This window comes from Nilaparvata lugens, chromosome X (genome assembly GCF_014356525.2).
Source record: "Nilaparvata lugens isolate BPH chromosome X, ASM1435652v1, whole genome shotgun sequence".
NCBI lineage: Eukaryota > Metazoa > Arthropoda > Insecta > Hemiptera > Delphacidae > Nilaparvata > Nilaparvata lugens.
Genome location: NC_052518.1, coordinates 93,414,545 through 93,428,522, shown reverse-complemented (window position 1 = coordinate 93,428,522; position 13,978 = coordinate 93,414,545). Strand labels below are relative to the sequence as shown.

At 29.9% G+C, this 13,978-nt stretch overlaps 1 protein-coding gene across 1 annotated transcript in view; it reads right to left on the bottom strand.

The window, feature by feature from the left end:
- The window catches only part of LOC111046266 (PTB domain-containing engulfment adapter protein 1), a 28,105-nt gene extending 15,917 nt beyond the window's left edge, over positions 1–12,188 (bottom strand). Inside the window, exons 1-4 of the mRNA XM_039442113.1 lie at positions 12,158–12,188; positions 11,066–11,154; positions 4,263–4,433; positions 898–1,088 (exon numbers count right to left, since the gene is read on the bottom strand). Coding sequence (XP_039298047.1) covers positions 898–1,088; positions 4,263–4,433; positions 11,066–11,154; positions 12,158–12,188 — 482 coding nt within the window. The remainder of the gene's footprint in view (positions 1–897; positions 1,089–4,262; positions 4,434–11,065; positions 11,155–12,157) is intronic.
- Between the last annotated feature and the right edge of the window lie 1,790 nt (positions 12,189–13,978).

Here is a 13,978-nt window from a genome sequence, read left to right as displayed (position 1 = left end):
CTTATCACCTTAAGCTAGCTTGGCACAAATAATTTTTCCCATCAATATTCACTTATAAGTTAAAGTTTAATGGTTCTGCACGAACAACCCAGTACCATACATAACTTGTAAAATCACTTGTATGGGCTACTATATTAAACATAATAAAAACAATATAAACATGCGTAGTACCCTTTTTATTTAAGATAAATGAATAAATAATCAAGTGCTTGATTATTAATAAAATTCAACATCCATAGATTATAATCCATCAACAGAATTGTATCAATTGTACTGCTGTTATTGGATTAAAAAACGTATTTCTTATTTTTAGAACTCGTGGCTGGAGCTCAAGGCTTCTTTTTCCAGTCACGCCAAAAACTATTGTAATTTGATGATTATTTTATTTGTAAAAATATTTCTTGTATTTGGCAATAAATTCATTATTCATAAAAATAAATAAAAATGGCCAAAGTGGGTCGAACTAGACGTTGAAATGTTTTAAAGGTACTACATGTTTTATTAATTATAACTTGTAAACTATTTACTTGTAAAATATTGAAAACTGTATTAATCAGTATTTACTTTACAGTTATCAGTACAGCATAAGCAGTTAAACCAGATATGGAAGTATACTGAGTGGTTGGAAGAACTGTACTTTGATAGATTTCAAATTAGTTATGAAAAATGCAATAATTATATTACATTACATAACAATACGATGATTTACTTGAATAACCAATCATATCTATTATGTGAGCCCTTGTGATAAACCCATGTGACTGTTTGTCGGTGTTTATCAAGAGAAATAACAAATATTGGCGTATTTCACCTGTTACCGGCCTTCAAAGACTCCAATAGACTATTCAAAAATTCAAATTAATTTAGAATTTAGAATAGAATTAAAGGTGAACTTACTTGTAAGCCAGATCAAAGGCCTGTCCGATTGTGAGCGTAATTTCTTCTGCAAGTTTGTCGCTAACGAAAACATAACACGAATGCTGTTCTGAGTCAGGCGATTCTTTAGCTATAAAACTGAAGAATTTCTTCTCGCCCTTGTCATCAGCACAGTAGGATATTCTATGAAGTGGATACTGATGCAGAATCCTCTGAAAAAGTAATGAATGAAATTTCATACAAAATATTTCAAAAATTGTAATTATAATAAATTGAACTCTGTTATCAAAGATGAAACAATTTCTCAGATTGTACAGTTGATCCTTAATTGAATAAAGGCACAATATGTTGTCTTTGATTCTTTAATACTTTAAACTTTTGAGTCATTAAGAGTAGGAAACAATATATTACCTGACAGCAGACAATAATCCTATATCTACAATCTCAAACACCCATTGAACGTTTATACAACATAAAATCCACTATAAGAATTAGATATTTTGGAAACCGAAAGAAACATCTAGGCTATTCACATTTTGGTAAACATCTTATTTTAAATTACTATTTATGTCATGAGTATAAACGTTTTAACAGTATTTGTCAATGTTCGAAAACATGTTTAGATGTTTTAACCTTTTTGAACGATATAAAGATATGTTGAGCTTAGAGTAGTGTTTTTATTAACCTTTTAGTCGCGCCCTACTCCATCACACGATCAGTCGCGTGTTGTATTTTGTACAACATCCAATTATCCAAGTGTTATGTACTCTGTTTACTGTCAAAACATTAATTAATTGTATAATTACTTTTTCCATCTTCTTGGACTATTTTACGCCTATGAACATTTGGATGATTACCATTTCATAGCCCAATAAGGTACATAAAGCAAAGCCATCAATTCTGTGTTATTGGTTAGTTTACAGTCGCCGTATACAGTCTTTCCCTATCTTATGCACAGTGCGACTTATGCACTGTCACGACTAAATGGCACCTAAAGACTTAACCATTGCTCGGTTGATACTGCAACTCAGTGGAGTGATGGGGGGAAAGTTTGGGAATGCATATAGTGAGGTCCACGTTATAATGACAGTATTCGATCAACTTTGGTTTTGCTATCCTTGTCTATCATTCGACAAAGCTGGTGGTACTATCCTTTTCTACGTTCACAACGATGCCAATTATGTTTTTGACAGTGTAGAAATATAATTAATTGATGCAGAGAATCGGCATCGCTATTCTCCTATCTTTATCTACTGCCATTATAACGTGGACCTCACTATAGGTGACTCATTCACTGACACCACCCCATTCAATAGTTTTGTGCAGCAAAAAAACTGACACTGTTGTACTTTTTACAACAGCGCAACTGCCGGAAGGTTAAATTGTAGCAATCATTCAAAAATATATTTCCTAATGATTATGATTTGTGATTGTATTGACGAATGAATAGATAAGTTCTTAAAATGTATGAATTCAGGGGTACTTATTTCTATTTATAAAATAGAATTATAGTATCCTGTTTTTGAAATTAATAAAATAATAGATTAAAAATACAAAAATTATAACAACTAGTTTCACTGATCCACACTGAATTTCATTATTAATTTCAAAAAAGGGCACTATAATTATATTTTATGGATAAATAAGTAAATAAATAGATAAATAATTGCACAAAATTTATCCACTTTTTCAACAATGGAAAGCTTATCGGTTTTATCAACATAAACGAGTAGAAGAATCAATCTATGAAGCTTCATTATGTATCAAGTATCAGTGGGGGCGGGCACTAGAAATTATTAGCTTTTTCAAAATGAACAGAACATCCTCGTAATTAGGTATGTTCATACCTAGCGTAGCATAGCTATAAATACGTCTTCGGAAGACGTAACCGTCCTATATCCCAATGTTAAATCAACGCTACGCTGGTATGGTCGAATTGATTGACAGTCGTATTTCTAGCTACGCTACGCTTAGCGTGAAGAGACCTTCAGATTGAATAAATGGGTACTGTCACCTAGTAATATGGGACATATATATGAATCATAATTATATTTATCTCATATTGATCAGGATTTTAGAGTTTTTTTAATTAAAAGTTCAATGAACAGTACTTTTGTCTTTGAACAATCTTTGTCATCGACAGAAAGATTGTTTATTTATTTGTTGTCAATATTAACGTAGCTTCTCTTTGTTTCTGATAACAAACGTGCCGCCTGTGCGACAGATAAAAATATGTACTTGAAATGGCTTTCATGTTTGGCATTGACTGAGTTTATATTAATACCCAAAATTAAGTTTTTTGTGCAGAGCTCGTTCAGTTAGGACTGAAAGTAAATTCCGGCTGATCCAGTGAAGAAGGCTAGATTTCGTTTCGTTTTATAATACAGATATTCTGTCACAGATCGGACAGTTTAAAAATAATTGTATTATTAAGGGAGACGGGTTCTGAACCTATTCATTGGTTCAGTTAATTTTTGTTCTTTTAAAATACTAACTGTAAAGTCGCGATTAAACCAGTGGATGCCAAAGGGGGAAGCCATATTCAATAGGTAGGTGACTATTGGAGAAGATTGTTCTTAATTTTCATAACCACAAGGATTGAATCATCGTAAGCAGCAGCGAGTTGTTTTCCCCATTAAATTCAATTTTAATATTTTGTTTGTGTATATATTTTTTTTATTTTACCTTTTTGGAATAGAGAAAAATTAATATTTATAATTTTTAACCATGTAAACCGAAAGATACCAATTAAATAAAGTTCTAGTATGTCTGTTCTCTTTTGTTATCATAGTTCTTTCCCTGCTTACAGTACGCAGTTGCATTGGTAATACTAAAGGCAATACAATGTTATAATAATATATATTATTATAGTAATGATGATTTTTGTTTTAAAAAGTTGTACTTACAACAACCTGCTAATGCCCATATTACATTAGATCATGTTTGTATGATGTGTAATTGTATTCACAAATAAAATAAGTAAATGAAAGACACAATGCTGGGCCGCCAACTGGGACACCAGAAAGTAAAGCAGGCTGGGACACCAATGCTGGTGTCCCAGTGGATGCCGGACTGGCTACTCGAGAGACACTAGCCGGCCGCCAAAATCTGGTGTAATCCCTAGCTGGTGTAATAAGAACACGCTCGGATACTTGGTGTCCCATTGGTGTCCTAATTGTAATACTCGCCTTATTTTCAGGCGATGCTACAAAATTAGTTTACGTGACAACTGTAATTTATTGCTTAGTTGTAAGAGAGATTGATGACTGATTTTCATCATGCTTGGTCATGAAGATTCATTGCACAGAAAAAGTAAGTCTGTAAAATAACATTGCAATTCTTTTAAATTCAAGTAAATTGCTCGATAATATTATTGTAATACTCACTTTTGTTTTAGGTTCCTGTACAGCAACACCATCTATACTTATTGTTAGTTCAACTTTTGGTGTTTTTGTTCCTTCAGATTTCCTTATTTGTTGACTAAATTTCAGTTTTCTGATTCCTTCTTTTACGACTTCGATGCCCTTTGGCTGATCCACCTCGGTCGTACCCAGGAACTGTAATCATTCATCATTATTTAGAAGAAAATAAAATAATCAATAGTGTAGACAAAATTTCACTGTACTGTACAAGAATAATAGATACTGAAGTATGAATTAAACACAAATTTTGTTCAATACCAAAGTACTGTAACAAATAAATGCTAGAAGATCTAATCTCTAACTGTCGAGTTAGGATAATGAGCAATTGAAAATAAGAAAATGGAATTTGAATTAAAGATTAACAGACAGGCAATTGATAAAATAATGGAAATGAAAATATCCATTATTAGGCGGAGTTGGGACTCCGCTACTAATGACACACACAATAAGAAACAAAAATTAAACAATATAACCAAATAAAAATATTGGAAGGAAAATGACATGCAAATTGAAAGTCGAGCTAGAGAACTGATTACTAACAAATTCCACTCACAAAGGTTGAAAATAATTTATAGACAATACTAGAACAAATAAAATCAGATTTCGGAAGACATGTGGTAGTACGGTTCTTATAGACCAATAAGTTGAGTAAAGTAAAAAAGTACACAATATTTTAGCATTAAAAACACTTCACTCACATGGGCTACTTTTTAACAAATTAATAAAAACAATATAAAAATCTGGAAGTACCCTTTATTTTTTACAAACTTTAAAGTATAGTTGAACTGTTTTAAGTTTTTTTTTTAAATAAAGGGTACTACAAGATTTTTATATTGTTTTACTAATATTAGCATTTTATGTATTACTATTTACTTCTCTTTTCTACTGTTGAATTATGAATTCACTTCAGATTATGATAATTTGGTAAAACTGTTAAATGCATTTCTCTTACTATCTTCAAATAAAAATAAAAACTTCAAGATTGTGGTGACTATTATAGAGTAGAATGAACAAAAAAAAGAATCTCTCATTTTTATTGCAGAGCTAATGTCTATTTTATGATCTACATTTTGCTCAAGAAGGATAAGTAAATAAGAAGGTATATTCTTTCTAATAAATAAACCAATTAGATTGAACCAATGTGGAAAGTGAATTCAAATTATCCACTCCAAGTCTATCAAGAGCATGAGAAAATCTCTAATAAAACATATGGTAATAATATTTATGAATAATTCATGCAATTCAGGTTAAAATAACAGGCATTTGCCAAAAAATGCTTTAAGCCGTAATTTGGAATGGACAGTCAAGAGGTTATGTAGAAATTATCACTTGATTTACACACAAGTCCAAAAAATGTATTAACTAAATTTTGAATTTATCAAATCTATCAATTGGAAAATTATCGTCCCATCCTCGTCGCCAATGTTATGTTCTAAAATAATGAATATTGTATGCTCAACTAACATCAATTTATTAATATAGTTGAATACAAACTGAATAACTTATAAACAATGTAATCATTAAGTTGTTTGCCCATAGAAGCCATAAAATGTAACCATGTGACAATTCCCAAACACGAAAACAATCAAAACCCTTCTTGCATTAAATTACATAGTTGTTCCATTCCTGAAATAAGGTCAAGTGGAATTTTTCGTGTCTTTTTATAACCTCAAATAATTTTATATTATATAATATTATTATGACTTATGATATAGATTTGTAAACGATAAATTCAAGAGAATGAAAAGAGAAATAGATTCTAAGAATTCCACGCATAAGCATAAATAAATAATGTATTTCTTCAGTTTCGCTCCCGCTAATAAAAGTTTCGCTCATATAATAAAGATTTCAAAATGAATATCGATAACTGAATCCAGTATTCAGCATGCCAGAAGAAGTTATGCTCATCAGGTTCCCTCCACGTGTTTTGATAGCTTCTTTAACGAAACTAGTCAGGCTGAGGAATTTCATTGATAATACTTCTTGGGCTTAAGAAAGAATAGAACTGGTTGTTATGATGAAGAACTTTCATTTTTCAACACTCAGCTATTATTAGAATAAGTGAGAGTGGTACTATCATATAGGTTTATCGAAGCTAGCTGAATAATGCTGTTTTTGCAAGTTAAAAACGTTTTACAGTGATTTTATTCTTCTAGGATTAATTCGTCTTCTTCCTTCTTCTTGTATTGCAATTTTACTGTATCAACTCTTTAATTCTGAACTGATAAGTAAAAAGGTGTTAAGTCAGTTTTTATGATTTTTCAGGAGAGCAAAAACAAAGTTCAAAAAATTCTGTATGAAATTTATGAATCATTGTTTAAAGTATTAGTACGCTAATCGTTGCTCTACATATTTCTTCACATGTTTACTGTGTCCAATAATGGTTTCTCACATATTGACATTTTTTATACAGGTGTAAACAAAAATTTGTACGACTTGAACCCTTTGTATCAAAGTATTTTATGACTTAACCCTTTTTTAATCTTGATTGAGGTGACTTGTATCATTTATATGATAATCCTATTGTCGCGTGTTGAAGGGGATAAGTTGACTTGTATAATTTATATCAATACCTACTAGATTTAATAATTCCACCTTTTAAAGGTTATGAGTTGACTTGTATCATTTATATCAAACATGAATGATTTTTCTGAGATGTATCCATTTTACCATGAGAATAACCTTTATACCAAAAAAATATCAAGTTTTTCTGAATAAGAACATTTATATAGAAAAGTCAAAATCGACATTTTGTGACTCCACCCTTTTTTAATTATCAGTACAGAATTTCGGGTTTATTTCTGAACTTTGCTAACTAAACCCTATCTCCGACAGGTTCAATCAAGATACCACTAGATAACAAAATAGTTCTGTCATTTCAGAAACGTTCAATGTGATTAGATTTTTTTCTCCGCTCCTTCTTCCTCTATTCTTTCTTCTTCTTCTTCTTCTTCTTCCTCTTCCTCTTCTTTACGTTGCCTTCTTCTCACTCTTATTTTCTATCTCTCCCGTCTCACAGTTTTATCCACATGCTTCTAGATAAATAGGTATCAGAAATAATTGTTCAAGGTTCGACAGCATTGCATTATCTAGCGTTGAAAAGGCTATAGCAAAAACAAGCGTCACTGCAACGTATATTACTTTGAATTCCACATAAGATGATAACTAGTAGTTTACCTTGGCAACTGTGCATGAGATAGATTGTAAGAAATCTCAATAATACATTATCAGGCCTCACATTCACTGCAGGCTTCAATTGCACTTGGCGATGCAGTATTTACACCAGTAAGTGGTCAACTACGGGATAAACTACAAATGAAAATAGTTGCATTTCATAGACTATAAGTTGAAAAATGAGAATTAATTTATATTATTTCTACAATCATTATTTCTCAAGTTATTTAACTACGAAAATTATTCAAGCGAACCGATGGTTCCTCAGATTACTTTGTATGTTGTAGAAAATAATAATAAAAACTGAAATAAATTTGAAGTATAATTTTCAATTAGTTTCTATCATCCTTTTTACTACATAGTTATCAATAATATTTGGTATTAAAAGTTTGTTATGATCACTGGAATTAATTATATTATCGCTTAATGTCTCCTTAATTTTGTGATTTTTCTGACTTGAGATCTACTACTGAAGAGTATTTTAATATTTTTCAATTCATTAATATATCGCATAATGACTCCTAAATGTTGTGATTTTTCTAGCTTGAAATCTACTTACTATTGTAGAGTAGTTTAATATTTTTCAATTCATTAATATATCGCTTAATGACTCCTTAATTTTGTGATTTTTCTGGCTTGAAATCTACTACTGTAGAGTATTTTAATACTTTTCAATTCAATTATATATCGCATAATGACTCCTTAATTTTGTGATTTTTCTAGCTTGAAATCTACTTACTATTGTAGGGTAATTTAATATTTTTCAATTCATTAATATATCGCTTAATGACTCCTTAATTTTGTGATTTGTCTGGCTTGAAATCTACTACTGAAGAGTATTTTAATATTTTTCAATTCATTAATATATCGCTTAATGACTCCTTAATTTTGTGATTTGTCTGGCTTGAAATCTACTACTGTAGAGTATTTTAATATTTTTCAATTCATTAATATATTGCATAATGACTCCTTAATTTTGTGATTTTTCTAGCTTGAAATCTACTATTGTAGAGTATTTTAATATTTTTCAATTCATTAATATATCGCTTAATGACTCTTTAATTTTGTGATTTTTCTGGCTTAAAATCTACTACTATAGAGTATTTTGATATTTTTCAATTCATTAATGAGTTTTCAATTCAATGCTCTCATATTTATTTAATGTTATTCTATGTTAATTAGGAACATCGATTAAATAAAATAAATCCGTATATTTTAATCATAATACTGTATAATATTTTGTAATGATCGTGATAACATTTTTCTTTTAATTGTTATGAGTGGAAAACTTATTTCTCGAACTATACTATTATTCAAATACATAAGGGAGACAATAATTTATGGTTGATCGGCTTGATCATGTTAATGACATCTATGAATAGAGAAATAGAATAACAAAACACATAATGATGATTTTCAGTTTGTTTGTCAGAAGCAACCTAATAGAAATCAGTTTAAGAAGGGAAAATTGATGGCATGAGGAGTAAGCATGATAGTTTGAGAGTATTGATATAGTAGAAGAACATCGAAGAACCAGGCGGGACGTTATGTTGGTATTCAAAAGCCATGTGCTTCGACTAGCAATTACGAGGTAGTGGGTTCGATTCCTGGGCTGACAAATAATTTTTGGATAGTATCTCTCGTTCTAGCTGTTCAACCTATGGTCAGTATTTTTGGCAGTAATTTCGCAGTAGCAGAAGTCTCCGGGGTGATTTACAGCATTCAACTTCAATTTATAATAATAACCTTTGTTATCAATTACTAATAGATTAGTGGTAATCCATAACTCACTCTGTATTCTCTACTTCATCTGTTTGGGAACAAGATATTCAAAATCTGATAGTGGAATCAAAGCAAAAAGTTATTATAACCTCCCAAAAATAACAATCATACGTCAATTATGAGAAAAATACAGATTATAGATCCTATTGAACAAGGATATAAAAGCCTTTACTCGTTACGCGAATGTTATAAAATAGTATTGAATCATTCATGAAAAGCAGTTGAACCAATTTGATATTTACGAACTGGTTACTAGAATCTATAGGTATCTGAATTGATGTATAATTGATATCTAATATCACAATTATTATTAATATAAATTGGCAAGTTGGCAATAGGTCATACAGTACTGTACATACAGTATGTATGGCACATACTAATTCTGACATTTGATAATTCTTATTCCTTCTTTCTCTCGTGGATTGGTGATACGCCCACTTCTAAATTTAGAGTTTTATCAATTATTATTATCAATGTTTCATGTTCTTGAACACTCATTTTTTTGTTTCGATTATTCAATTTATTCAAACTGTAACAATTTTTATTATTGTTCAAAAGGTTATTTGTAAAGCTATCATGGTTATTGGTCAAATTGATTTTTAAACAGGTTTCAATTCTGAATCTGAAAATCATTAAGGAATTGGCATTGATTATCGTTAGCAATGATTTATAATGGTTATGGAATAATTTACGAAAGTTTGTTCACTTGCACTTCCACTAGCAATTTCTGAACAATCATTCACATTAATTTGTAAATTCTTATACAATATTATTATCAATCCTCCAAACGTATTGGTTTTGTTTTATGTCCGCTTCACATTTAGCTCATCGACCACCAAAATTGCTTCATGCAACTACTGGTTAATATAATACAAAGAATTATATACACACACTAGAACGAATAAATAAATCTATTCAGTAAATACAATTTTAATGCAAAATAGGTACCTTATCAGATACATAATTGATAAATATTTATTGGAAAACCAGAGAAACGTGCAGGATCCTTCTCAATGCTGCATGCTGGATGATATATTTTAAAAGAGTTTTTTTTTATATTATATTCAGTGAAATATTGTATATTATCATCATTTTGGTTTTGGTATTTATGTAAGATTATGTATTATTTATTCTTTTTATATGAAATAAAATTCAAGCAAAAGAAATATTTATGAATTAAAATTTAGAAAAACATTAAATGTCTTTTCAACAATAAAAAGTATATTAACAGAATATGGAAGAACCTTATTAACCAAGCTGAGCGGGAATGTTGTCAAAGAGTAATCACTTTTTTGTACAGATAAACAGTTTCACGAATGTATTGGATATATTTAAAAAAAAAGAAAATCGACTTTATGAAGTGATAGCTTAAAATTAGTTGGCGATATTATGTATAAATCTAGCAATAGGTTAGGAGCTAGAATGAATTGTATGAATTCAAAACAATAAATAGGAAATTTACAACACAAATTAAATAGCTTTTAAAGGAAGTAAAATTTCTATGAAAATTAGTAGTCATATCACCAGCGCTAAAATATAAATTATGCTAGTGATATATTCAAAAGTAAGGCGAATCAGAATAGGGATTTGAAGTTAAGAATCAGTGAGTAGATGGCAGAGTTTAAATAGTTAATAATAGAGGAGTATATTATTAAAACTAAAAGTATAATTAATTTTAGAAGCCCTATGAAGGAAAGTAAGTATATTATTGTAATCTAATGATACTATTCGCTAAATTTTAATGGAAGATGCGGCACTATTTTATTTCAAAACATTAAATATTCAAGTGAAAAAGAAGTAGTATTTCTCACCTTGACTAGATAGGCTATATGTCCTTTTTGTAAAGCGTCAGGAGGATGTATCCATGATCTATTTCCTGAAATAAAATAAATATTGATAGAATATGTAAAAATACAAAAATATAAAATTAATGTAAAAAAAATAATAAATGTAAAATATTGTATACGGCAATTGATTTTTCAGAAAAACTACTAGTTATTCGTGACCGATACTAAATCGATTAATTGAAAGTTTAAGTTTCTATTGATTCAAGTTCATCATTGTAACCGATGTTGTTAATTATATTCCAGAGAGAATGGAACAGAGTAACTCTATACATACATTCTAAAAATTCAATGAAAATTCGTTTCTCTGTAAATGTTAATTGACGAAGGGGTTCGATTTTTTTCTGGTATTTATTTACTTATAATCTGGATTTGACTTACAGTATTAATCTTGAATTATTTGAACAATAAACTCAAGATAGAAATTAAACATCCAAGTTAGTTTTATTAATGAATTGTGAAAACTAGATAGCTACAACAGAAATAATTCCATGATTTTATCTCAATCCCGGTTTTATTTATAATGAATATTTAGATATTTCAATTTTCAATAGTTGAAATTATATTACAAGTTGGTTATCTCTGATAAATCTCCTAACTCCGCCTAATAAAGAATTTTTTTCATTTTCATTTTTCTGATAGAAAAGATGGGACAGAAATAATCCAGAGAAAAAGTGAGCAAAAATTTGCACGTGGAAACAAATTCTACTTCACATATTGAGATAACTTTAATAATACTTTTGATTTCACAGTCAAATGAAAAAACTAATTTGAGTGTAAGTTACAAGTGAAATGTAGGGTAAATTCTAACTAATGGAATTGCTACCTTTTTGAGATGGATTTTATGCATATTTTTTATTAGTGGTTAAAATTTAAAAGATGTACGGAAATGATTAAAAATAGAATTTAGCTATAGAGTATAATACTTCATTTCATTTCGTTTCACCTGGAAAATTTTGTCTAGTACTTTCGAAAAAAAATTAAGAAGTCTTCCTTATCAAAGCAATCTGACAGTGGAGAATATTGAGGAAACTGTATTTTCAGTACCGGTAAATTTACCTGACGTTGATTTTATCTTGAACATTATCATTTTCGTGAAAAACAGTGACACAATAGATTTTTTAACGAGGCGTTGAGATTAAATCATCTTTAACCTCTGTAAAATTGTTTCTTATGCGCCGTATCAGTGCACTGTTTCTGGTGCTTTGTATTATCTACAGTGGTTTCAAGGCTGAATAATGAGCCGGTACTAGCAGAGAATGCAAAATTGTGCAGAAGCTGGTCAAGGTTACACAATTCTATTATAGTCAAGAGGAGATGAAATTTTTCAAACAAAATTCTCCTCAATGGTTGCAAGTCTTTTCAGATTACAATTGTTTGCAGAGATAGCCTCACCAAGCTTCAGCTCATCTTATTGAAATATGACAAGCATTTTCAGGAGCAATTCAAGGTGTAAATCAATGAATAAATTCGCACTTTTAGACAAGTTTTCAAACTGCGTTTGAAAAATAAGAACATGTTTAACAGCATCGGACTGTGTAGAATAGTGGAAATGTCATTTTTCTTTAGGGCTACTTTTGAATATAAATATAAATGAATATTTTTGCACAATGAAGGAAAGTTTTGTTTTGAGAAAGTATGGAGCAATCTCTTGTACAACACAATTCTTATTGCTGTATAGTAAAAAATAAAACCTTTCGTTACCGTAGAAAAAACTTTTTTCACATTTCTTATTCATCAATCTTGTCAAGTGATCAAGCTATGACACAATAATCGAATTTATCAAAATACAACAAAACGATATTCTAAGCGCCCACACGAGCTGTTATAAGTTCTTTGCATCCTATTTATTAGTGCATAAAAATTGCATTCAATGAGGCATGCAATTTATAGTCAACATAGCTGCTGATTTTTTACCAAGTTACATTGAGATATTGAATTGCATGTGTCATGGCATGGGATTTATAATCAACTCGACAGCTGATTTATGATAAATAATTCTATAGTCTGATTTTTACTCTAATATTGGCGTATGAAGGAGGCTCCTTTTTCCTTTTATATTATCCTTGAAATGCAAAATTTCCAAAAACTTTGTATATACGTCGACGCGCAATTTAAAAATGAACATACCTGTCAAATTTCATGAAAATCTATTACCGCGTTTCGCCGTAAATGCGCAACATATAAACATAATATAAACATTTAAACATTAAGAGAAATGCCAAACCGTCGACTTGAATCTTAGACCTCACTTCGCTCGGTCAATAAACATTATAATAAAATAATATAATGTTTATACAATACATAATATTAAAACATAAAAAGGAGAATCATGGATTTTAACCCTATTTTTAAAAGTATATGCTGTATAACAAACACAGTCTAAGACTGTATGTACTTTCTTTTGAATCATAACAATAATCAATTTCCAATAATCATATCCGACTGAAACATAAGGAAAAGTTTCACAACGGATTAATTAATACAGCAAATTATGCATACTTAGATATCCAGGCTGATGAGAAAAGATAGGCTACAGAAAGAGACGTTTCAATAGAATTGGCTGGGAAAAGACAGGGACATTGAGGCCCAAGGATATTAAGATAAATTACAAAGGATTTCGAGATAAATGAGACTTGCTATTGCCACTGCTGATAACACGAGTCATCAAAATTATGCTATATTATATATGTATTTGCGTATGGTGCGAGCAGCAAAATACTAGGATACAGTATCTATATAATACATCCAACAAAAATTCAGTAAGCTAATTATAAGTATGCCATTATAAATTTATATGGGTTTATTAAGAACGAATGAAAAATCGAACAACTTATAAAAAAACTCTATGGATGAACTGTAAGAAATCTATCAGTGATA